The sequence below is a fragment of the Monodon monoceros genome, unplaced genomic scaffold (genome assembly GCF_005190385.1).
Source record: "Monodon monoceros isolate NGI ecotype Baffin Bay Population unplaced genomic scaffold, NGI_Narwhal_1 Super_Scaffold_6, whole genome shotgun sequence".
NCBI lineage: Eukaryota > Metazoa > Chordata > Mammalia > Artiodactyla > Monodontidae > Monodon > Monodon monoceros.
Window position 1 is genome coordinate 80,235,447 of NW_021703783.1, and position 26,184 is coordinate 80,261,630.

The window sequence follows — 26,184 nt, forward strand, 5'->3', positions numbered from 1 at the left end:
TTTCTAGTTCCTTCGATGCTTCCTTCAAACAGCATGGTTTTCACCTTCTTTACCATCCTACCCACTCCACTCTTAGAAAAAGTCTTATTTCATTACTGCATCTTTGGAAATACCGTGCCCAGAATTGTACAGAATATTCTGTTTGTGTTTGACCCAGTCAGAGAAGAGTCAGTCTGACATCCTCTACTGATATTAATGTAATAAACATTTGAAGAAATGTTAAGATATTTCCTAATGGTGTGATGTCAGCATATCTTGTCACTGCTCTTAGCTTAAAAAACACATCACTACATTTATCTATCATAATTTTATCATCGATTCTTGAACCCTGCTTGCATTGGCTATTGGTTGAAAATATAAATAAAACCAATTCTTTAGCACATAATTATCGTTAAGAAAAATCATATTAAACAAATTATGATTAGAAACCTGTTTTTGAAAATATATGTATTTAAAACTCATGTTATTAAGACAGATGTGACTTCAATTCCATCCTTTTATTTTTAGTGTACTTTTACTAATGCATCATCGTTCTCTGTTGGGAGATTATAGAAGAGCTCTCAAACCGAGTTTCTTATTTGCAGTGAATCATAGATCTTAGAAGCAGCATGTGCATTTTAGTCATAGTGAGGCCTATTAAATCATCCATCTACTTTTTACAAAGTTAATAATCTCGATTCCCAAAGCACTTTCTAAAAGCCCACTCAGACTGGTCGAAAAGAAAGAACAAGAAAATCTTGTACATCTTCTGTGCCATTAACCCTGAACAATTTCAGTTCATTTATTCCCCTTTGAGTTTACAAACATTTCTGAGTGCCTACTATGTCCTAACAAATACTTATTTGGAGGGTACTTCATTGGGGCTGGAATGGTGTAGAACTCTATTGCACATGGACCTTGGGGAGCTCACAGTCATGTCCAGAAAGACCATCAGTCAGGGCTCTTTGGTTATAAATAACTGAAACCAATTATTTAATCCAAGCAAAGAAGGAATTTAAATTTGAAGGATATGGATGGAAAGGCTGGAGAACTGGCACCAGGCTTGGAACTGTCACTTAAGGGTCAAGAACAGAGTCAACTGAAGCACTGATTGCGAATTTTTGAATTTGAAAGTGTAAAGCTTAGTGAGTATGGGTCACATTATGCCATTTTAATGACTGTGCCACACAAAATAGAATTAGAAGCTTTGTGAAATCTAAAATATTTCTTCTATTGCTTTTCCTTTATATGATAGGCCCATCATATAGTCCTAGAGAAATGCCATTAGTCACAGAATTTGTCCTTTATTCTCTTCTAGAGTTGGTAATATGATGTTTTGCTGATATATTTCATTATTTTCCCAAGTAATTTCTAACACAATTCCTTTTATCTCCCTTTAAAAGCCTAAGCAGCCCTTTCCCCTTTTATGCATGATTATTTTTCCCTTATATAGATATGTATTTAAATGCTGGGACAAGTTGATTTCACAGGAGAGAAACTTTAGGATTTTGTTTTTTCCAGAGAGCTAGAACAACATGTATACATGTCATCTGTATACTGTTGTCTTATGCTATCTGTATACAGACGGTACTAAATGTTTGACAGTAATAAAATTAGAGCCCCCCTTAAGTACTCTACTGTATTCCCAACCTCAAAAACTGTTAAGCTATTTGCATTCATTATTTCATTTAATTCCATAATATCCTCATGCTGTCAGCCTTATTTTATGGTTGGGGAAACTAAGGCACAGAGAAGGTTTAAGTAACTTGCCCCAAAACACGCAGCCAGTAAGTGGCGGAGGCAGGATTCCAACTCTGGTGGTTTGATTCTCTCATTACCTTCTTCAAACAACTTGGTAGCAATATTTCTAGCAAGTTTGTATACCAAACCTTTGGAAAATTTAAAGCCCTGTAATAGTTCAACCCGTAGCATAAGAAGACTATATTGAGGAAGGGACCAGTTAGATTCCACTGAAAACATAGTCACCTTAACCAGTTATTTCTTTCTATGTCAGTGATGCTCCACTTTGTAGCATCATTTTTGTTCTACTCTGCATTAGACCTTTGTTTTTTCATCTTCCCTTTTTCAAATTCCAGTATTATGTCAAGGCCTGGTCTCAAATTAGGGAAACAGAATTAACTCAGCAAGTACCTTTCACATTCTGTTTAACGTAAGTACCAGAGGCTGTGGGGAAAAGGAGAGAAAAGGAGCAATTAAGCAGAGATTTGAAAAAAGAAAGACAGCAAAGAAAGACTTGTGTGTTGGCTGACTTGTTTCTAGTTCTGCCAAGATGAGAGTCAAGATTCAGCTCATTCTTTAGGGGAAAAAAGTGAACATATGGCTAATCTTGACCACAATAATAATCATGGTACCACCACCTTATGTTAGAGGATGCTCCATTGTCTCCAAAGGGCTTCCACAAATATTTCTCCTGCATCTCACTGAGTTCTCACAGTGGTCTGTAAGGCAGAGTTAGCCCTGCTTTACTGTGCCTCAGGAAATGAAATTGCTTGACGAAAAGTACAAAATTAGTCATTGATGGACCCTAGCTAAAACCCATGTCTTTAGTTTCTTACCAGTGTTTTTTTCCCACTGAGCCAGTTTTTTTCCCTTGAGGGTGAAAATAGTTGAGTGTGAAATTTAGTGTTTTCTCATCACCTTATCCGGGAACAGACATTTTACTGAGAATTGTGCCTGAAACTTCTTTATTGAACCTGAGGAATCTGGCTACTCTTCTTGAATGAATCTGAAGCTTGGATGAAAATATATATTTACTTTTCTATTTGTGAAATGGATTTTTGGTGTGGCTGGAAGATAAGATCTTCCACATGGCTTTGAGAATATGTGGGAGAAAAAGTATAAGAGCTACTTTGGACCTCTGTTTTATTTCTCGTTGCCTTGAAGGTGAATGTGGTATCTTCCTAAACTATGGTTTAGAAATAACACTAATCATCCCTCATTTGAGTCTCTTCCCCTTTAAGTGGGTTTTTTGTAAAATGTGTGAGGATGTGAGTTTAGTAAATAGAGGGGTGCTTAGGAAAAGAAGCTGTTTTGAGCCTTGAAATGTGGGCATGGGGATCTGTGCTCCTTGCTATCATTTGCTGAGTAACAAAATTGAGTTTTCCAAAAATACATACCAAATTCTTCCCTTAGAAATTTTCACTTTTTCCCCTTTGCTGAGGGACATATGCACATATTTTGACCTAGGTAGTGCATTTAGAGAGAATTTTCTGAAGAATCTTTTCACAACCATTTGAATATACAAAGTGAATAAAGAAGAGCTACAGAAAAGGCATCCACAAAGACAACTATTTCTGGAAAGAGTATTGTGTTTTAATGGAATTTAGAACTGCATCTTCTGCCCAAGTCTATTTCAAATAACTTTATATTTAAGAAGCTTGGAGAGATTTAAATAAATACTAACTCAAGATCATATGACTATAACTAGTGGCCTGAGCCCTAAACCTAAACTAAGTTCTTAATCGTGGTAGATAGACGGTTAATAGTAAGCTTCTGCTCTAGTTACTTAATTCCCTGAGTTAGAGATAAGAGGCCGATGCACAAGATGGACAGAGCCCTGGCTCTCAAGAGGCTTGTTGTTTTGCAAGGCCATTCTCTTTCATACATTCATCTTAGGCCCTTCTGAAGATTTACTGTGCAAGTTAAAAGAGTAAACAACATTATAGTGATGCTGAAAGTATCAAGGTTTCTACTCCGTAACCCCTCCTAATCCTGAGTTTCTCTTTTCCCTTCCTCGGCAAGAGTCACCGTTGTCATAGCAACAGAACTCAGCATCTAGGAGATTGGAAGACCCCCATGGAGCCTTGCCTACACTCCCACACAAATCCTTCCTGCCATTTAAGGCTTTGCAGCTCCGGTTTCCAGGCCCTCTTTGGAACTCTTAACGCAGGCATTCTGTATAATTTAGGAGATCACTATCTTGCCAGTCCTGGGAAACATAGAAGTAATTTTGTTGAAGGTCAGCCATTACTGGCTGAAGCAGTGGGATTATTATTTCCATTTTAGACCTGAGAAACATTCACCCGCTGTTAGCTAAATATGGTTCTCCAGTAAGGACCCAGTCCAGAATTGGGTCCTTAGAACTACTCAGTGTTAATCATTTGAAGAAATGTCTTTAGCTTTTATAGTGACGGGTGTGGGTGAATCAATCTGTGTATTCCTGCTAATACAAAGCCGAGCTTTCTTCTGTAAAAGAATGATCTTGCAAATCACTAGATTTATAGTTAAGCAACACTAATATGAAAGAGTGGGATTTGTGTGTCTTTTTACAATAGCACGTATGAAGCATCTTCTGTTGTGAAGGTTTTTTAGCTTATGGTACACTAAATAGAGTTTGGTAAGCACTATAAATGAAGTTAAGAAACACAGATGGAAAGTTTTTCCAGAACCAGTGAAATATCCCACAAGTAAATCTTGGGTTTCCAATGTCAGATCCTCCAGAAGAATTGGGTTCATTTCCCCGCTTCCTTCCTAGAAGATTTATTGTGGACACTGGCTGATATAGGGAAAGTCTGAAAAGAAGACAGACTATACCTCCCTCCCTTCTTAATATCATTCTCCATCTTAACACTGTCTTAGGAACACTGAATTCATTCATGGGGAATTGAAAACACACTCCCAGTTTCAAAAATGGTGTCTTTGCAGTCTATTAAGTCCAAAAATATTACATGTGAGGGTTCATTTTAGATATTTATATCAAGTGTTGAAATATCACTGCTCCCTATTCTGTAAAAAATGCTGCATTTGAGGATTTGTATTAAATATACCTCTCTGGACAGGAACTACCAATTTTATTTGCAGAATATAAATGGAATGTAGACAGAAGCTTAGATAGAGCATCATTTATTATGAGGTAGTCATGGAAAATACCATTTGTCCCCTTAAGCTTACTTTACAGGGTCCTCCATCTTTTGTGTTTCATGGGGAAGTTAAGATTTGATTTGTCACACTTTCCTTTACTTGTTTCAATGTGGAGTAACTATTCCAAATCCAAATTACAGGATTTTTTTTTTTACTAAATTGTTTTTATTTAGTATAGGTCCTAAACCTGGAATTGGCCCTCATTTTGCAGAGAAGGAATATATCACTTAAAATTTTTAGTGGATCATGATGGCTTAACACTATGAACCAAATTATTTACATATGTGTAAATAATTGATAATTTTTAAAAGAGCTCAAAAAATTGTCCCTTCATTTTATAAATGAGGAAAATGAGGTTCATTATTTAATGGCTTAGGAACACATAAAAATGGAATTTAAATCCAGGTCAGTGTAGTGTCAAAATATGCTTTTTATATCATTTTGTGTTAACTTGCAAATATAAGATCATCTGTATTTGATTGAACAAAAAAATTGAATTTTAAGTAATTTATTTAAAGCCACTATACTAAGGCAATATAATAGAAAAATTATATCGATAATAATGATTTGATTGGTGAGTGGGGGGCAAGGAGGAGTGGCAGTAATAGTAAGTTATATTGTCTTGTATCATAGCAGAAAACTATGTAACAGATATTTGATCCTTAAACAATGGGGGGAGGCGGTTAATCTGCATCTAATATATAGTTGGCTCTCCCAGTCAGTGGTTCCTTCCCATCAGCGGATTCAACCACGTGCACTCTTAAGTACTGTACTATTTACTCTTGAAAAATAGTCCTGTATAAGTGGACCTATGCAGTTCAAACCCGAGTTGTTCAAGGGTCAACTGTATAAAATTGATCAAGAAACAATGGGATACACATATAGGGAGATCTAAAGGAAGTAAAAACAGAAACTCTTAAAAGTGGTCGGACTGAGGAAATAGGATTGGGGTTGAAGAAGGGGTAGAGTTGTCCACTGCTGATTTTCGTTATAAGCTCTTTGGTACTTGAAGGTTTTCTTTATTATTTGACAAATTGTAAAAAGAAGGGAAGGGAAGAGCAAATGTATGATTTAGAATATGACTTTCATAGTCATTTATAGCAGCGGTCCCCAACCTTTTTGGCACCAGGGACCAGTTTCGTGAAAGACAACTTTTCCACGGACCGGGATCGGGTGGTTGGTTCAGGGAGTAATGGGAGCAGTGGGGAGTGGCAGGTGAAGCTTCTCTCGCTCCCCCTCCACTCATCTCCGAGGTACCCGTCCTCGGCCCAGGGGTTGGGCACCCCTGATCTATAGATAACCTATCAAGATGTGTTAAAGTTGTGGACTAGAAAGGAAAACTGGGACATTTTCTTAGTCAGTATCCACTGCTGTTGCTAGTAATGTAAAATTGCCATAAGAGAGCTTTAACCGAGACACTAATATGTTCAAGGCCTTGTCCTAGGTTCTGTAGGAGACAAAAAGGTGGATGCAGTTTGGTGCCAGGCCTGCATCAAGTTACAATCTAGTCAAAGGTGCTAGAGATGAGGAAGAAATCTAGACAGGGAGGACTAGGAACTCACATTTGTCTGTGTCTACACGGTGCTAGGTAATTTTGATGGAAAACATGTACTGTAAAAAAGATAAAATATAGATAGCTATGTGGGTTCAGTGGGTGAAAAAGGGTATTTACTTGTTAGAATCAAGAAATGCTTGAAGCGCAGAGCATTTAGGAGGGGCCTTAAAAGTAGAAAGGGGGGCTTCCCTAGTGGCACAGTGGTTGAGAGTCCGCCTGCCGATGCAGGGGACACAGGTTCGTGCCCCGGTCCGGGAAGATCCCACATGCCGCGGAGAGGCTGGGCCCGTGAGCCATGGCCGCTGAGCCTGCACGTCCGGAGCCTGTGCTCCGCAATGGGAGGGGCCACAACAGTGAGCGGCCCGTGTACCGAAAAAAAAAAACAAAAAAAAAAAGTAGAGAGGTATTTCTATAGACGAGAGATGGTTGGGATGGGAGAGGAATCGACATATTTGGTAACTAAGAAATTCATATTTGAAGCTTTTTTTGGTCCCTTTTGTATATAAGCATTTAGCTAAAATCCATGTATGCCAGGTACAAATCTAAAGTGAATTTTTAAGATGTTTGCTCAGCTGAAGACGTTTTATTGAATGCAAGTGCTGTTATCAAGGTTACTTTTAATCGAAACTACTTTCAGTTTTACTCATACTACAAATCACAATTAAGATTTGAATTTACTCACTCCTGTCAATCAAGTGTGAGAAAAGCTAAAGGTAAATTTGGAGATCACATGAATTTTGTTGCTGTTTTTCATTTTTAAAAATTGTTCAGTAGGTTCTCCACATCTTTAGGAAATCTTTTTATCTTCCCTCTATAATGTAACTTGTTTGTTTCCTTTTCTTGGGATTGCACTTAGTTGCATGTCAATTACTGAGACCCTTCAGTTTGAAACTATGACACCTTCACCCTCTTGCCTAGTTGTTTCAGAGCTTTGTGTTTTGACTGAAAATCAGAGACATCCATGACCATAGCAAGAAGTCCAATTCTCAACTTTTAGAAATCACACCAACACTACAGGATTAACAATGATTAATTAAATATCAGAAGTCCAAAGTAGACACACAGTTTCTTGTTTATTGAAGTTATTCAGTCTCTTTCACTTGGGCAGTACGTGCTAAAGGTGAAGATTGTCACCTTGATGGATTCATTTGAAAATATCCTTGTCCAGTGATCACTCTCCATTTAGGAAAGTGTACAGAAGTCTTTTACAGCATCCCCTACTTCGTCATCTTAGACTTTAGTGAATGACTTACTGCCGGAAATTCCAGACCCTTATATTTTATGAAAGTGTATTTTCATAAAATACACTTTTTTGTACTTTATGAAATACGTCTTATATTTCATAGAATAAATAAATTTTGTATTTCTTCTAGAGCAGAGGAAGAAAAATGTCTTATATTTTAAGGATTCAAAATGCAATCTTAATGTTTACTATGAATAGAATGTTGCATCTTGCAATTTAGAGCTATTTGACTTATATAGGTTAAGAATTGTATTAATTTGGAAAAACTTTTATTAAATTAGTTCCTTAATGGTTTAACATCTGTAGTCTTTAAGTCTTGAATCCTTAATTTTAAAAACTTAATATCCTCTACGGCCACAATCTGAATTTTTAAATAACTTTAAAATATTTTGCGTATTGTGAAAAACATAGAAAAAAATAAAGACTAAAACAAAATATACCCATTTCACAGCTGAGAGAACTTCTGTACCTAATGCAGTATTTTCTTCCTTTTCTAGTCGTATAAAATGGTGTGGATTTTAGTATACTTGAGATATATCTATATATTTATCTGTATCCTTAGATCCACTTTCTTCACTTTTTTCTTCCCCACGTCTTTAATATTCTTTAAAGACAGACGTTGATGACCTGAAAGCCTCTTTATGTTGCTTCTTTTGTGACTTCTTATGCTCTTACCTGTCCTCTAACAAAAAATTTATTTAAAATTATGGAATTTTAGTTATGAAAAATTACAGTTATTTCATAGTCATAACTACTTCCACATGAATCTATGAACTCCTGTGACAAACAGCAAGTAAATAAATTGGGCTTCTTTTTATTAGGCTATTAGAAGTCATTTGCTTTTTAGGTTATGTAATGACTTTTGTCCTGGTGTGAAGTCCTGGACTATTGTTAAGTCCAGTGAAAAATGGTAAATTTTCTTATTTCTAACAGCCTGTGTTTTTGACTGCTTGGGTATGTGTGATTTTAAAGACCGGTTAAGGGCATGGGTTGGTGTTACATCTTTACAACTTAGTAGCTTTTTGGGGCAAATTACTACTTCTTACTGCACCTCCTTTTCAAGGTTAGAGTAGAAACTAAGTGAGATAGTAAAGTACATAGCACGCAGCCTGGCTGAAAAGTGGTATTGAATTTTTTTTTTTTTTCCCTGTCGATGTCATTGTGAGATCTTTGGGTCTTTGGTTATTGAGCAGAACAAAGGTGACTAGCCTTAGTAGAGGTTGAAAAGCATCAAAAGTTTTCCCTACCCATTCAAGGTAGCTGGCCATGGTGGAGAAAAAAGCAGATAGCCCATTTAAATTCTGGGCCAGCAGGGAGACATCTTTGTTCTGTACCATTGAGAAGCTTAATCTCACTGATAACTTCAGCCCTTGCAATGAGCCAACTGAATGCATGCATTTAAAAATTCACTGCTGTGTCTGCAGTGTTTAACTGTCACCTTAAATGCATGCTGGTCCCAAATAATTGACTTACGGATTCTTTCTCATTATTCAATGGCTGGATAGTTTCTGTAGAAATGCCAGTGTTGCTATATAATAAATTATTATGGATGATAATAGTAATGGCTTCCATTTACTGAGTGCTATGACAGCTGAGAGCTTTTCATGCATTATCTCATTTAATCCTCATGGCTACTCTGTGTGACTGTTACAATCACCCATTTCATGGATGAGGAAACTAAGATCCAGAGAGATTTGGTGTTCCCTAGTAAGAATTTGAATGCTGGTTTGTCTGCCTCCAGAATCTGAGCTTATAGCTTTACTTGTTACCCTCCTGCCTTTGTTTCATAAGTACCGCATATCCTCATAAATTCGTTCCATCTACATTAGTTGAGGGCCTACTCTGTGCTAGACACTGTTCTAAGTGATGGGTTATAGCATGCAGACAAAAGTTCCTGCCCTCCTAAGGCTCACCTTCTATTATAGTTACTTGTGTCCATTCCCCTCCCAGAATGAGTGTTCTTGTAATATAGCAACTGTATCTTATTCTTCTTGAGTTTTAGGGATGTAACTGAAATTTTATTCAAGGCTAAGAATAATTCCTGGGATTATAAAAGAATTATTTCTACAAAAATTTTGGAAGCTAGAGTGTGCCCCATTTTATTTATCAGGCTCTCTGTTTATTTTAGCACTGACGTTTAGCCCTTCCAGACTCATCAGATTGGAGATGTTCTTACTGATTATTTTAAGAAGCATTCAGAGATTTATTATTATTAATGATGAAGCTACTTTTTGATATCTTGGTTTCTTTGACTTCCTTAAGTGTTGTATAGGTGTGTGGAGCAGCATTAAAAAAACCTCTTTCTTTAGAACACACCAAAAATACATTGGGCAAACCTAGTACAAGGGCCTTAACTACTTCATAGAATAAATTAAAGTATTCTGGTATAATTGAAAAGTAAATGATATAACAGGGGAAGTCCAACTGTGAGAGAAAAAATTGATACCGTTTTTCTGTGATATCAGAAATATTAAATCCTTTCCTATAAATAAATTATAACCATTTTAAGGAAGATGGTTTCATAAAGTATTAGTGGTGAATGTCCCTTTTTAGCCATGTAGAAGCTGAGAATAATTTTAAATGTCCTTGGGTGGAGGCTAGCATATTATATTCTTCACCTAGGAAATCATCCATAAATGCTATGAAGTATGTGGTATTTTAATAAAGTAATTGCCTTTTTTTTGCCTTGGAAATACAATTAAACCTTTTTGGTCCCATAAGGGGCAAATGGCTGGTAATGTTCCTCATTTTTTAAAAGTCATTTGTCCACGTGGGAGGATCATTGGCAAACCAGCTGGCTGTTCTTTTTAGATTTTGACATTGCTTCTCCTTGGGACCCTGATGCTGGGCTGTCTGATAACCAGTGCAAACTCCATGAATATCTTTCGTTTCTCTAGAAGGAGGTGTGGATTTGCAAAGCTACCAGCTGGATATGCAAATACTACCTGACGGGCCAAAGAGTGATGTGGACTTTTCAGAGATTCTTAATGCAATACAAGAAAGTAAGTTTCACTCCAATTTTAAATTCACCGTGAAAGGAGAAAGTGTTATAACACTTGGGAGGGGTAATAAAACTAGAAACCTTAGATGCCAAGCTTGAAAATAAAATGATGTCTTAAAAGAGATGCTGTGTAAAATAATTTTGGTACCAGAAGAGATGGTTAGTGAAATGCTGGTTTAATTTTTGAAACTGAACCACATAGTTTTGGGGTCTTCGATGAAGCCTAGTGGGAAAACTGTAGAGGGATTATAAATTCTGTATAGTTAGTATGCTATAATATTTAGTAAGTAACTGGGTATTATAATTTTTTAGATTCCTTGATTATAATAATCAAGGAATAATCAATAATAAAATCAATAATAATTTGATTTTTCATAATCAAAGAAAAATCTTTAAGAAATCAGAATACTATTCCTTCACTCAGATATCAGTAGTAAGAAGTAAATGTTGATGCAGTAAGCTGAAATCAGGGGAATTTTATTGTCCAAAATGGGTATTGGAGTCATTGATGCTGGGCCGTGACCGAGAAGTAAACTCCTCTTTTCTAAGCATTTTGATTAATCAAGGTTTACTCTCCTTCCACTGTTTTATTGTTATACAGTTTTCACTAAGAACTTTATCATAATCAATACATTTGCTCAGGTTAGAGACTTAGCATTGAGGATGGGGATGCAGTATCACATACTAAGTCATCAGCATTCATGTTCTGCTGTCAGAGCTCTAATTCTAGATAATGTTAGTCTTTTAATATCAAATAGTATTATGTAATATTGGATTTGAAGAGTGTAGACTGGAAGAGCCTTGTATAAAGAACTACTGCAATCTTTTGCTACTTTTAGTTTTGTGACATTGCATTTCTATACAATGAAATACATATTTCTAAATTATATTTATATTTCTATATTTTCTGTGAACATTTTAAAGCATTTTAGTACTATTTATCCCCTTTTGTCATTGCACTACCCTCCTGACCTTATGGGGTAATTACTATGTCCACTTTACAGGTAGGACAGCTCAGGGTGGGAGAAGTTAAGTGCCGACATAATGAGATAAATAATGGAGACCAGAGTGGAATGGAGAGTCTCCTACCCTTCGTTTAATTCCTTCATGAATGTACTTGGTATAGGGTTTAAACACTGAGGTGAAGGATCCTGGAATTGAAGAAGATGAGGCTACTTCTGAGAGAAATATTTTTAATGAAGACTATAAGAGGACCAACTATTTGTTCTGGGTGGGCAATCCCTTCATACTAGGTTACTGAATAAAAGCGAAAAAATGTCCCCGGGAGAATAAAAATCAAATTAATAGACATTGGAAAGAAATTAACTTTTCATGGAAAGTTATAAAATTGTGTGATTACTTCCTTTGATTTGAAAGATGATAGATTATACTTTGCTGAAAGGATTTTTTTTAATAAATGATAAAAGCTGGCTTCTATGCAGATATAGGAGATGAACTTCAATTTTTTTAGGGCTGAATGAACTTAGGATGGGAATAAAGACGCAGATCTACTAGAGAATGGACTTCAGGACACGGGGAGGGGGAAGGGTAAGCTGGGACAAAGTGAGAGAGTGGCATGAACATACATACACTACCAAATGTAAAACTGATAGCTAGTGGGAAGCAGCCGCATAGCACAGGGAGATCAGCTCGGTGCTCTGTGACCACCTAGAGGGGTGGGATAGAGAGGGTGAGACGGTGGGAGATGCAAGAGGGAGGAGATATGGGGATATATGTATACGTATAGCTGATTCACTTTGTTTTAAGCAGAAACTAACACACCATTGTAAAGCAATTATACTCCAATAAAGATGTTAAAAAAACTTACTTATCAAAAAGCTAGTAATATTGTAAAAAAAGATGAACTAAATGTTCATAAGACTATTTTTATCATAATTTTTGTGAGCACACCTTAGTAAAAACACATTTGTTTATGATGTTAACTGTTTTATAGTTTAGAATGGTGATCTCTTTATGAACAAGTAGAAGAGTACAAATTTGTGAGAACTTAATATTTAAATTTAAAAACAAGAAAAAGGAAATATTACTTCATTTTAGAAAGCAAATCAAGTTTTATAGGTTTAAGAATTTTCCAGTGTTTGAGAATTAATCTGTTTATTTTCTTGTTTGAAAAACAAGTTTTATGCTAAGTAGGTTTGGGAAGCTGTCCACACAGTCTGGGGCAACTCTGGTAAGAAAGATTTGGGCCGTTTATCTACCTACAGAGTCTAACTAGAGATTCCAAATATGATTCAGATGTTTAACCAGTTCATTGAAATTTCTAAGTATAAAAACACATGGCTTGGTTCTTCAAGGGACTGTACCTTAGATTATTGTTTGTAGAAAGCTTTGAAAGACCAAAATATAAAAAATGTAAAAAATATAGGATTTGAACATCAGTAAAACTCCTTGTCTGCTACAAATGTTTTTATTGGGATTAGCAGGATGACGGAAAGATTTCACTGTTTCTTAGAATTTGCGGACATATATGTATGACCTTCAAGATTGAGCTAGAAGACTGTGTGTGTGTGTGTGTGTGTGTGTGTGTGTGTGTGTGTGTGTGCGCGCGCGCGCGTGTTTCAAACATTTCTTGAGTGTCTTAGCAGCCATCATAGTAAGTGCTCTCCCTTACTATCTCTTGTCATTGTTAAAGCAACAGTAATTAATAGATACTATTTTCTCCATTTTAAAGGTGAATATACCTCCCCAGGCGATATGATTAATATATGATAAAGTCAATATTTCATTGTATGTCAGTCCTTGTTATGCTAAATAAAAAGTGAGATAAAAATGATTAGGAAAAAATGAACTACTTTGGATTTTTACAGTTTGATTCTTATGTTGTTACATCTGGATGCAAGAAATCCTCTACCATGCTTCTACGTTGTAAAATACATTTACATTTTTTCCTATATTGCTTGTGCCCTACGTATAGCTTCATCTGTTCAAAAGAAGATGTCTCAGAATGGTTAACCATCCATAAGTTGTTTTTCAACTTCCCCCATATCAGATGTATGGCTTATAGGAAGGAAAGAGTTATTTTATCCATCCATTCATGTATCCATCTCACCTGTCATATGCCAGGTACTGTACTAGGCATAACTCTTTAAAGCAGTGGTGAACGTTCTGGTGCACAGTTGGATTCAGGAAAAACTTTGTCTTATTGTTCAAAATGAAAGCAACCCATTTGCTTTCTAGGAGAAAAGCCTTTATATGTGGCAGTCTAATGTAAGGGGATACTTGTGTTTGGGTGTGTGTGTATTTTTTCCTTCATGTTTTTTTCCCCTCCCTTTCTATTCTCATCCCAAGTTAGCAGCCAGGTCTCTTCAACACCTTTGTTTCAGCAGAGTTTTTTGTTTTTAATAAATTTATTTATTTATTTATTTGCTTGTTTTTGGCTGCATTGGGTCTTCTTGCTGTGCGCGGGCTATTCTTCATTGTGGTTCCCGGGCTTCTCATTGTGGTGGCTTCTCTTGTTGCGGAGCGCAGGCTCTAGGCGTGTGGGCTTCAGTAGTTGTGGCATGTGTGCTCAGTAGTTGTGGCTTGCGGGCTTCAGAGCTCAGGCTCAGTAGTTGTGGGTCATGGGTTTAGTTGCTCCGCAGCATGTTGGATTTTCCCAGACCAGAGCTTGAACCCATGTCCCCTGCATTGGCAGGCGGATCCTTAACCACTGCACCACCAGGGAAGTCCTCTGCAGAGTTTTGTGTTGCCTAAAGTTCCTGCCTTTTGTTCTCTGAAAGTCTGAGCTCCTGAGTGCCTGATGCTTAGATAGGAGAAGAAGAGAGAGAGAGAGAGAAATAGGAGGAATGTCCTAAGACAGGCTTCCTTGGAGTGTCCTGCAATGGTAGCATGGCTTCTTGTAGGTGGGTGGGAAGAGAGGGAGTGGCTGTGTTGTGTGCCTGTGGGGACTGTGCCTGGGCCACCTGAACTGCCAGCCATGGCTGAGATTCTGCAGCCTGAGGAAGGAACAGATCCTTCAGCATTCAGGGAACTTTGGAGGCTCTGCGAAGGCAGCAGTCTCATCTTCCTGTTTCTTTGTTGTACACCCAGTTCCTTGAGCAGAGTATGGAGTACAGTAGCTGCTCAGTAAATTTTGTTAATGCATGAGTGAGTGAATTCCACTGTAGACTCACAAAGGGGGCAGCTCAGCAGTAGCCAGTGGAGCAGCTTGGAGACCAGAGTAGTTTGCAAAACCTCCAGAACCTTTGTGCAGCTCTGGATATGTGAGGTAGAGGAGTGGGAATGTCAGCAATGACGGAAATGAAACTGTCTGCTGCGGATGGGTTGGTTGTATCCTCAGATGGGAAACCTGTGGATATAGAGGGCCAACTGTATAGACTCTGGGGACTCCTGAGCAGCATTCATACCCTGACAGACTTTATTGTGATATAGTCCATTAGGCTCTAATGGACTAGGGAACGAAAGAGAGCAAATAGCAAAGTATTTGGGAGGAGAACTGGGAGGTTGGAAGGATTATTGGATGATTGTTACACTATAGTCCGACCCTTTGTGCCTGCATAGGCCCCTAAGCAATCATATAGCTGTTCCCACATTGGTGGTGCTCTTGCTTCTGTGGGTGATGAGACTTAGTCATTCCTCAGTGACATCCAGTGAGTCATTTTGAATCCAGTGTCTTGAGCCCTGATTTCCCATTGTATTATTATTATTTTTTTTTTTTGCGGTATGCGGGCCTCTCACTGTTGTGGCCTCTCCCATTGCGGAGCCCAGGCTCCGGATGCGCAGGCTCAGTGGCCATGGCTCACGGGCCCAGCCGCTCCGCGGCATGTGGGATCTTCCCGGACCGGGGCACGAACCCGTGTCCCCTGCATCGGCACGCGGACTCTCAATCACTGCGCCACCAGGGAAGCCCTCGCATTGTATTTTTAATTCACATGGCTATGCTGTTTCAAAGGGGAAGATGAGGGAGAGGGAGGAACTGACATCAGTTGAACATCTTGTCTGGCAACTCTGTGGTTGACGTTTTACCTGTATTATTTTATTTAGTCTTAAACTCTCTTTGCCTTAATTTCCACATCTATAAAAGGGAGGTAGTTATAGACAATCTATGCAAAGCCCTCAGTGCCTGGCACACGGTAAGCACTGTGGACGTGTTGGCGGCCACCTTGTCTTCATTCCTCACAACAATCCTCTCTGGTACGTTGTATTATCCCCACGTAAAAGGTAAAGAAATTAAAGCTTGAACAAGTTAAAGCACCCAATCTAATAGTAAGTGGGAGGACTAGTGTTTGAACTCAGGTTTGTCTACATCCAAAGCTCACGCTCTTTCCAGAGAAGGGACAATTATGGTCAGTAGACTTTTAGGATTTTTAATGCACAACATCACTGATCTTGTTTCTAGTTGTGAGAAGGGAACCGAGGCTACTGAGCAAAGTTTGCATCAGGTATACAGTCCTTCTCTAAATATCGTTCCCAGTGCTGGAAGAGGTGCCATAATTAGCTGCCTTGTTACAGAAGTGACCAAGGTGTCTGTCTTTTCTTTAGAATGGAGCAGTTGCAAGAGAAGCTCTTCTTAAGAAACACGCTGTCTTGGGAACGAGTTAATGATCTCGGCCCCTTTGCAGAGTGTATTGTGGGCACCCCATGCCGTCGTGTATGCTCTGTAATTTTATAAACAGCATCCTTCCCAACCACACATTTTTTAAAAACTCATGACTTGTTTTTTTAAAGGCACATTTTGAATCTTAAAACATTTCGAGTTAACTTTCCACGGCAGAAGAAAAGTGCCTGCTCTCACATCTGTAACCATTAGAACCCCAGCTTGCTTATCCCAGTTTTTCTTTGGGGAAATGTTAACATACCCATTTAATTGTTGTCATAACACACTAGCAGAGGTCTCCAAACTTTTTAAAAGTTGGAATCTGTCTTTTCCCCCCCATATATTTTTATATATAATATCAATAATATTGATATTATGTAATATAAATATATAATTAGAATATAATTATATATTATATTATCACATATAATATCTGCGTAAGACAGATAACTGAGCTGCTTGGGGTAGGTAGGGGTAAACGGTGTAGGACTTTGCGCAGTTTCCTTTTTGGCCTCCATGGCCCCTGAAGTTCCTCAAAAGAATCCTGGGGTTCCCAGGAGCACACTTTGAAAACCACTGACCTATTGGAAAGGAATAAAGCCAGCTAAGGAAGGACTTATGTCCTTTCCAATTATTTATTTTGAGTTTTCTAAATTAGGCTTACTTTTTCTTCTTCTTGGTCCACCAGGCAGTCTCTGCCTTAGGGACGTTATCAGATTCATTTGAAGAGTAGAGGGTCCTAGAGGGACCCTCTTTCTCTTTTCTCTTTGAACTTCTAGAGGGTCCTAGTCTTGCTAGTGCCATATAAGTGCTAAGCAGTGTTTGGTTCTTAAAATCCCAGCCTAAGGTGCTCAAAGCTGTGCTGAGGCTCTGTGTTTTCTTGAAATTTTAAAAAACATTTAATTTGATCTATTTGTTAAATTTGTAAAAGTGTCAGACTTGTCGGGCTACAGATGTAAAGTCTAGCTTTATTCAGATAAATGTTAAAACTGTGACAATTGTTTGCTGGTTAAATGACTTCCTGTTCTTGAAAGCCAAACATGATTTAAGAACAGTAGAATGCTTTCCACAAAACCAAGGAGTCAGCTAGAAATAGCCTGGATTTGGGAGTCAGACCTGGGTTCAGATTCATCTCTGTCACTTACGAGCTGTGTGACCATACTTCGCACCTCTGAACCTGGCTTCTTTCTCATACTGCCTGTCTCCTAAGGTGTTCTGAGGCTGAAAGGAGAAAACAAGCCTCACAATCCTTCACACCTGGTTGGCTCTGAATAAATTGTCGTCCTTTCCCACTTTCTTCCTATTTAACTCCGAATCCAAGAGAAAAACAGATTCTTTCAAGCAACGGCACTGAGATAATTAGAATAAGAGGAGAATGGCAATTGATATCATCTTAAACCAGCTTTTATTTTAAATGAGCACTGAGCACCTCATGTTTGCTAGCTAGCCCTTGGGTCAAATTTGGAGCTGCCTTGGGCCTTCACCTGAAAGGGACCCTAAATGTAAAGATGAACTGGTTATAAAACAGCCAGGTAAGTGTTTAAACTGAGACATGAACAATCTTTTTTCTTTTTTTTTCATTTTCTAATGAGGCTTTGAGGTCAATATGTAATACCTTCAGAATTCTGCGCATCAGATGTAATAATTTGGAACTCGGGATAAAAATAGTGTAATGAACTGGCACGCTGGAGGACAAATATAGATACTTGGATTATACTGCACAGCCCTTTCATGTCTTCTTCAGTGACCTATCATTTCACTTTATTTTCTCTGCATCAGAAAATACTGAGATTAAAGTACTCCTGAACTATAATGCCAGGGTGGGGTTATTTTTTAAAAAGAGCAGGGAGTCGAACGATTTGATTTTTTGGAATTTATTTTTTACTCTTTTAGACTGTTTCCGAAACAGTCTAAAACATTTGCGATTTGTTTTTTTGTTGCCTTTATAGCACTGCTTCCTCAATTTCATCCTCTTGTCTGGAAGTACAAGGCTTCCCACTCATGTCTTGGTCATGTTTATACCTCCCGCACCTAAACTAAATGTTGGTTTAATGAACAAGTGACAGAAGATAATCAGTTCACTTGTTTGTTTGAGCCCTTGCGGTATATTTGCAGTCTCTTTTCCCAAGAGAATCGAATAATTGCTAACATCCCAAATGATTTTCACTGAAGGAATAATGGAAATATTTGATGAGTAGATTCAGTACTCCGGCGGCAAATTTGCCTTCCCACACAGGAAGAATGTCAGCATCTCCTGCTTCCTGGCCCTCTGCCTTCTCTGTTCTGCCTCCATTCTGGGAGAGTATCACAAGCCCGCCCTCAGAAATCTCTTTTCTATGCTGAGTTTGTGGCTTTACTCAGAGGCTGTAGCTGAATTTTGGTCTCCCAGGCAATTTGAGTTTCTTGACCCTTGTTCAGTTGTTAAATGTGATTCCCTGCTGTTTAGTTCCTGGGTCTCTTTAGGCTGAGTGCCTGCTTTTTGCAAAAGAGAATCATTTGGGAATCTCTCTTGCTTTCCCAAATGCATGGTACCCACCTACTGGGACCCATGTTAACTGCCAAGTTTCGTTCACACAGCCCTTCCTGAGTCTGAATACAATGCAGGTCCATACCTGGTTTGCATGGAATTTTAAAATTCTCTCTCTCTCTCTGTCTTGCCATTCTTAATTGACTTCTCTGAACGTTGGACTCTCTTATTTAATGACCCTAATTACAGAATTCTACCAGGCAGATAATTATCAAACACTTTTTTATTCGAGAAAAAAAGTATGAGGAGGTAAAGGGATCCATTAACAAGTGACCTTGTTTGCATGAAGAGGATGTTTGTCACGTCTGTGCCAGAGAAGGAGAGGCCCTGCTCCCACCTTGGCTGGACCCTGAGCTCTGTGAGATCAGGGGCCCTGCTTGTCATGTCTAGTACTTAAGCCCCAGCTTTTAGCCCAGCGCACTGTCTGCCCAGGGTAGGTACTCAGTAACTACTTGTTGAATAAATAGATTTCTAAAAATAGGTGAACTTCAGAGTTGGGGGTTTTCTTAAAGAACAGAATGAAAGTTCGCATCAAAGGAGGTTGCACTTTGTTCCTAAACTTTACCTTGTAGTTAAAGTGGATCTATCAGTGACAATGGTGAAATACTGACAAAGGACACATGTTTATTCTGCGGAGTGTTTACATGTTCTACAGTCTTCTTACCACATGTTCAGCTGAGCATTTTCTTTTCTCTTTTTTCTTTTTTTAAAAAAAATTTTTAATTTAATTTTTCTTTTTTTATACAGCAGGTTCTTATTAGTCATCAATTTTATACACATCAGTGTATACATGTCAATCCCAATCGCCCAATTCATCACACCACCACCCCCACCTCCCCGCCGCCTTCCCCCCTTGGTGTCCATACGTTTGTTCTCTACGTCTGTGTCTCTATTTATGCCCTGCAAACCGGTTCATCTGTACCATTTTTCTAGGCTCCACATATATGCGTTAACATACAATATTTGTTTTTCTCTTTCTGACTTACTTCACTCTGTATGACAGTCTCCAGATCCATCCACGTCTCAACAAATGACCCAATTTCATTCCTTTTTATGGCTGAGTAATATTCCATTGTATATATGTACCACCTCTTCTTTATCCATTCGTCTGTCGATGGGCATTTAGGCTGCTTCCATGACCTGGCTATTGTAAATAGTGCTGCAGTGAACATTGGGGTGCATGTGTCTTTTTGAGTTATGGTTTTCTCTGGGTATATACCAAGTAGTGGGATTGCTGGATCATATGGTAATTCTATTTTTAGTTTTTTAAGGAACCTCCTTACTGTTCTCCATAGTGGCTGTACCAATTTACATTCCCACCGGCAAGGCAAGAGGGTTCCCTTTTCTCCACACCCTCTCCAGCATTTGTTGTTTGTAGATTTTCTGATGATGCCCATTCTAACTGGTGTGAGGTGATACCTCATTGTGGTTTTCATTTGCATTTCTTTAATAATTAGTGATGTTGAGCAGTTTTTCATATGCTTCTTGGCCATCTGTTTGTCTTCTTTGGAGAAATCTCTATTTAGGTCTTCTGCCCATTTTTGGATTGGGTTGTTTGTTTTTTTAATATTGAGCTGCATGAGCTGTTTATATATTTTGGAGATTAATCCTTTGTCCGTTGATTCATTTGCAAATATTTTCGCCCATTCTGAGGGTTGTCTTTTCGTCTTGTTTATGGTTCCTTTGCTGTGCAAAAGCTTTGAAGTTTCATGAGGTCCCATTTGTTTATTTTTGTTTTTATTCGCATTACTGTAGAAGGTGGATCAAAAAAGATCTTGCTGGGACTTATGTCAAAGAGTGTTCTTCCTACGTTTTACTCTAAGAGTTTTATAGTGTCCAGTGTTACGTTTAGGTCTCTAATCCATTTTGAGTTTATTTTTGTGTATGGTGTTAGGGAATGTTCTAATTTCATTTTTTTACATGTAGCTGTCCTGTTTTCCGAGCACCACTTATTGAAGAGACTGTCTTTTCTCCATTGTATATTCTTGCCTCCTTTTCATAGATTAGTTGACCATAGGTGCATGGGTTTATCTCTGGGCTTTCTGTCTTGTTCCATTGATCTATGTTTCTGTTTTTGGGACAGTACCATATTGTCTTGATTACTGTAGCTTTGTAGTATAGTCTGAAGTTAGGTATTCTGATTCCTCCAGCTCCGTTTTTCTCCCTCAAGACTGCTGTGGCTATTCAGGGTCTTTTGTGTTTCCATACAAATTTTAAGATTTTTTGTTCTAGTTCTGTAAAAAATGCCATTGGGGATTTGATAGGGGTTGCATTGAATCTGTAGATTGCTTTTTAGTATAGTCATTTTCACAATATTGATTCTTCCAATCCAACAACATGGTATATCTCTCCATCTGTTGGTATCATTTTTAATGTCTTTCATCAGTGTCTTACAGTTTTCTGCACAAAGGTCTTTTGTCTCCCTAGGTAAGTTTATTCCTAGGTATTTTATTCTTTTTGTTGCAGTGGTAAATGGGAGTGTTTCCTTAATTCCTCGTTCAGATTTTTCATCATTAGTGTATAGGAATGCAAGAGATTTCTGTGCATTAATTTTGTATCCTGCGACTTTACCAAATTCACTGATTAGCTCTAGTAGTTTTCTGGTGGCATCGTTAGGATTCTCTATATAGAGTATCATGTCATCTGCAAACAGTGACAGTTTTACTGCTTCTTTTCCAGTTTGGATTCCTTTTATTTCTTTTTCTTCTCTGATTGCCGTGGCTAGGACTTCCACAACTGTGTTGAAGAATAGTGGTGAGAGTGGACATCCTTGTCTTGTTCCTGACCTTAGAGGAAATGCTTTCAGTGTTTCACCATTGAGAATGTTCTCTGCTGTGGGTTTGTCATATATGGCCTTTATTATGTTGACGTAGGTTCCCTCTATGCCCACTTTCTGGAGAGTTTTTATCATAAATGGCTGTTGAATTTTGTCAGAAGCTTTTTCTGCATCTACTGAGTTGATCATATGGTTTTTATTCTTCAGTTTATTAATATGGTGTATCACGTTGATTGATTTGCATATATTGAAGAATCCTTGCATCCCTTGGATAAATCCCAGGGATGATCATGGTGTATGATCCTTTTAATGTGTTGATGGATTCTGTTTGCTAGTATTTTGTTGAGGATTTTTGCATCTATATTCATCAGTGATATTGGTCTGTAATTTTCTTTTTTTTGTAGTATCTTTGTCTGGTTTTGGTATCGGGGTGATGGTGGCCTCATAGAATGAGTTTGGGAGTGTTCCTTCCTCTGCAATTTTTTGGAAGAGTTTGAGAAGGATGGATGTTAGCTCTTCTCTAAATGTTTGATAGAATTCACCTGTAAAGCCATCTGGTCCTGGACTTTTGTTTTTAGGAAGATTTTTAATCAGTTTCAATTTCATCACTTGTGATTGGTCTGTTCATATTTTATATTTCTTCCTGGTTCAGTCTTGGGGGGTTATACCTTTCTAAGAATTTGTCCATTTCTTCCAGGTTGTCCATTTTATTAGCATAGAGTTACTTGTAGTAGTCTCGTAGGATGCTTTGTATTTCTGCGGTGTCTGTTGTGACTTCTCCTTTTTCATTTCTAATTTTATTGATTTGAGTCCTCTCCCTCTTTTTCTTGATGAGGCTGGCTAATGGTTTACCAATTTTGTTTACTTCTCAAAGAACCAGCTTGTAGTTTTATTGATCTTTGCTATTGTTTTCTTTGTTTCTGTTTCATTTATTTCTGCTCTGATCTTTATGATTTCTTTCCTTCTGCTAACTTTGGGTTTTGTTTGTTCTTCCTTCTCTAGTTCCTTTTTTTTTTTTTAACATCTTTATTGGGGTATAATTGCTTTACAATGGTGTGTTAGTTTCTGCTTTATAACCAAGTGAATCAGTTATACATATACATATGTTCCCAAATCTCTTCCCTCTTGCGTCTCCCTCCCTCCCACCCTCCCTATCCCACCCCTCCAGACGGTCACAAAGCACCGAGCTGATCTCCCTGTGCTATGCGGCTGCTTCCCACTAGCTATCTACCTTACGTTGGGTAGTGTATATATGTCCATGCCTCTCTCTCTCTTTGTCACAGCTCACCCTTCCCCCTCCCCATATCCTCAAGTTCGTTCTCTAGTAGGTCTGTGTCTTTATTCTTGTCTTACCCCTAGGTTCTTGATGACATTTTTTTCCCTTAAATTCCATATGTGTTAGCATATGGTATTTGTCTTTCTCTTTCTGACTTACTTCACTCTGTATGACAGACTCTAGGTCTATCCACCTCATTACAAATAGCTCAATTTCGTTTCTTTTTATGGCTGAGTAATATTCCATTGTATATATGTGCCACATCTTTATCCATTCATACGAAGATGGGCTCTTAGGTTGTTTCCATCTCTGGGCTATTGTAAATAGAGCTGCAATGAACATTTTGGTACATGACTCTTTTTGAATTTGGGTTTCTCAGGGTATATGCCTGATAGGGGGATTGCTGGGTCATATGGTAGTTCTATTTGTAGTTTTTTAAGGAACCTCCATACTGTTCTCCATAGTGGCTGTACCAATTCACATTCCCACCAGCAGTGCAAGAGGGTTCCCTTTTCTCCACACCCTCTCCAGCATTTGTTGTTTGTAGATTTTCTGATGATGCCCATTCTAACTGGTGTGAGGTGATACCTCATTGTAGTTTTCATTTGCATTTCTTTAATAATTAGTGATGTTGAGCAGTTTTTCATATGCTTCTTGGCCATCTGTTTGTCTTCTTTGGAGAAATCTCTATTTAGGTCTTCTGCCCATTTTTGGATTGGGTTGTTTGTTTTTTTGTTATTGAGCTGCTTGTAAATTTTTGAAATTAATCATTTGTCAGTTGCTTCATTTGCAAATATTTTCTCCCATTCTGAGGGTTGTCTTTTGGTCTTGTTTATGGTTTCCTTTGCTGTGCAAAAGCTTTTAAGTTTCATTAGGTCCCATTTGTTTATTTTTATTTCCATTTCTCTAGGAGGTGGGTCAAAAAGGATCTTGCTGTGATTTATGTCATAGAGTGTTCTGCCTATGTTTTCCTCTAAGAGTTTTTGGTCTTATATTTAGGTCTTTAATCCATTTGAGCTTATTTTTGTGTATGGTGTTAGGGAGTGATCTAATCTCATACTTTTACATGTATCTAGTTCCTTTAGGTGTAACGTTAGATTGTTTATTTGAGATTTTTCTTGTTTCTTGAGGTAGGCTTGTATAGCTCTAAAATTCCCTCTTAGAACTGCTTTTGCTGCATCCCATAGCTTTTGGATTGTCGTGTTTTCATTGTTATTTGTCTCTAAGTATTTTTTGATTTTCTCTTTGATCTCTTCAGTGATCTCTTGGTTATTTCATAACGTATTGTTTAGACTCCATGTGTTTGTCTTTTTTACATTTTTTTCCCCTGTAATTCGTTTCTAATCTCATAGTGTTGTGGTCCGAAATGATGCTTGATATGATTTCAATGTTCTTAAATTTACTGAGGCTCGATGTGTGACCCAAGATGTGATCTATCCTGGAGAATGTTCCATGTGCACTTGAGAAGAAAGTGTAATCTGCTGTTTTTTGATGGAATGTCTTATAAATATCAATTAAATCTATCTGGTGTATTGTGTCATTTAAAGCTTGTGTTTCCTTATTTATTTTCATTTTGGATGATCTGTCCATTAGTGTAAGTGAGGTGTTAAAGTCCCCCACTATTAGTGTGTTACTGTCGATTTCCTCTTTTATAGCGCTGAGCAGTTGCCTTATGTATTGAGGTGCTCCTATGTTGGGTGCATATATATTTATAATTGTTATATCTTCTTCTTGGATTGATCCCTTGATCATTATGTAGTGTCCTTCCTTGGCTCTTGTAACATACTTTATTTTAAAGTCTATTTTATCTGATAAGAGTTTTGCTATTCCAGCTTTCTTTTGATTTCCATTTGCATGGAATATCTTTTTCCATCTCCTCACTTTCAGTCTGTATGTGTCCCTATGTCTGAAGTGGGTCTCTTGTAGACAACCTATATATGGGTCTTGTTTTTGTATCCGTTCAGCAAGCCTGTGTCTTTTGGTTGGAGCATTTAATCCATTCACGTTTGAGGTAATTATTGGTATGTATGTTCCTATGACCATTTTCGTAATTGTTTTGGGTTTGTTTTTGTAGGTCCTTTTCTTCTCTTGTGTTTCCCACTTAGAGAAGTTCCTTTAGCATTTGTTGTAGAGCTGGTTTGGTGGTGCTGAATTCTCTTAGCTTTCACTTGTCTGTAAAGCTTTTGATTTCTCCATCAAATCTGAATGAGATCCTTGCTGGGTAGAGTAATCTTGGTTGTAGGTTCTTCCCTTTCATCACTTTAAATATACTGTGCCACTCCCTTCTGGCCTGTAGAGTTTCTGCTGAGAAATCAGCTGTTAACATTATGGGAGTTCCCTTGTATGTTATTTGTCGTTTTTCCCTTGTTGCTTTCAATAAGTTTTCTTTGTCTTTAATTTTTGTCAGTTTGATTACCATGGGTCTTGGAGTGTTTCTCCTTGGGTTTCTCCTGCCTGGGACTCTCTGCACTTTCTGGACTTGGGTGGCTATTTCCTTTCCCATGTTAGGGAAGTTTTTGATTATAATCTCTTCAAATATTTTTTTTCTCTCTCTTTCCTTTCTCTCACTCTTCTCTTTCTGTCACCCCTATAATGCGAATGTTGTTGCGTTTAATGTTGTCCCAGAGGTCTCTTAGGCTGTCTTCATTTCTTTTCATTCTTTTTTCTTTATTCTGTTCTGCAGTAGTGAATTCCACCATTCTGTCTTCCAGGTCACTTATCCGTTCTTCTCCCTCAGTTATTCTGCTATTGATTCCTTGTAGTGTAGTTTTCATTTCAGTTATTGTATTGTTCATCTCTGTTTGTTTGTTCTTTAATTGTTCTAGGTCTTTGTTAAACATTTCTTGCATCTTCTCGCTTTGCCTCCATTCTTTTTCCGAGGTCCTGGATCATCTTCACTATCATTATTCTGAATTCTTTTTCTGGAAGGTTGCCTATCTCCACTTCATTTAGTTGTTTTTCTGGGGTTTTATCTTGTTCCTTCATCTGGTACATAGCCCTCTGCCTTTTCATCTTGTCTATCTTTCTGTGAATGTGGTTTTCCTTCCACAGGCTGCAGGATTGTAGTTCTTGCTTCTGCTGTCTGCCCTCTGGTGGATGAGTCTGTCTAAGAGGCTTGTGCAAGTTTCCTGATGGGAGGGACCTGTGATGGGTAGAGCTGGTGGGCAGAGCTCATTAAAACTTTAATCCATCAGTTGAGCATTTTCTGACGCTTCAGCATTTCTAATCTAGGCTGAAGCTCTTGAGAGACTGGCAGGTAATAATGATGCCTTCATACTACTCATTCTCCAAAAATCAGATTGCCTGACATACGGATTTCCCTTGAGTGCCCAGGTAGCATCAGTCCCATAATAACTTCCAGACAGTAATTCTGGTGGGCAGCAGTAAGG

General features: G+C 38.0%; 1 protein-coding gene across 4 annotated transcripts in view; it reads left to right on the forward strand.

The window, feature by feature from the left end:
* ANO4 (anoctamin 4) overlaps positions 1-26,184 on the forward strand; it is a 357,757-nt gene that overhangs the window by 134,186 nt on the left and 197,387 nt on the right. For 2 of the 4 annotated variants that reach the window (XM_029205406.1, XM_029205407.1), the window contains one exon: positions 10,556-10,660. The exons of the other annotated variants lie outside the window; for them this stretch is intronic. In XM_029205406.1, coding sequence (XP_029061239.1) covers positions 10,556-10,660 — 105 coding nt within the window. The remainder of the gene's footprint in view (positions 1-10,555; positions 10,661-26,184) is intronic. 4 annotated transcript variants of the gene reach the window in all.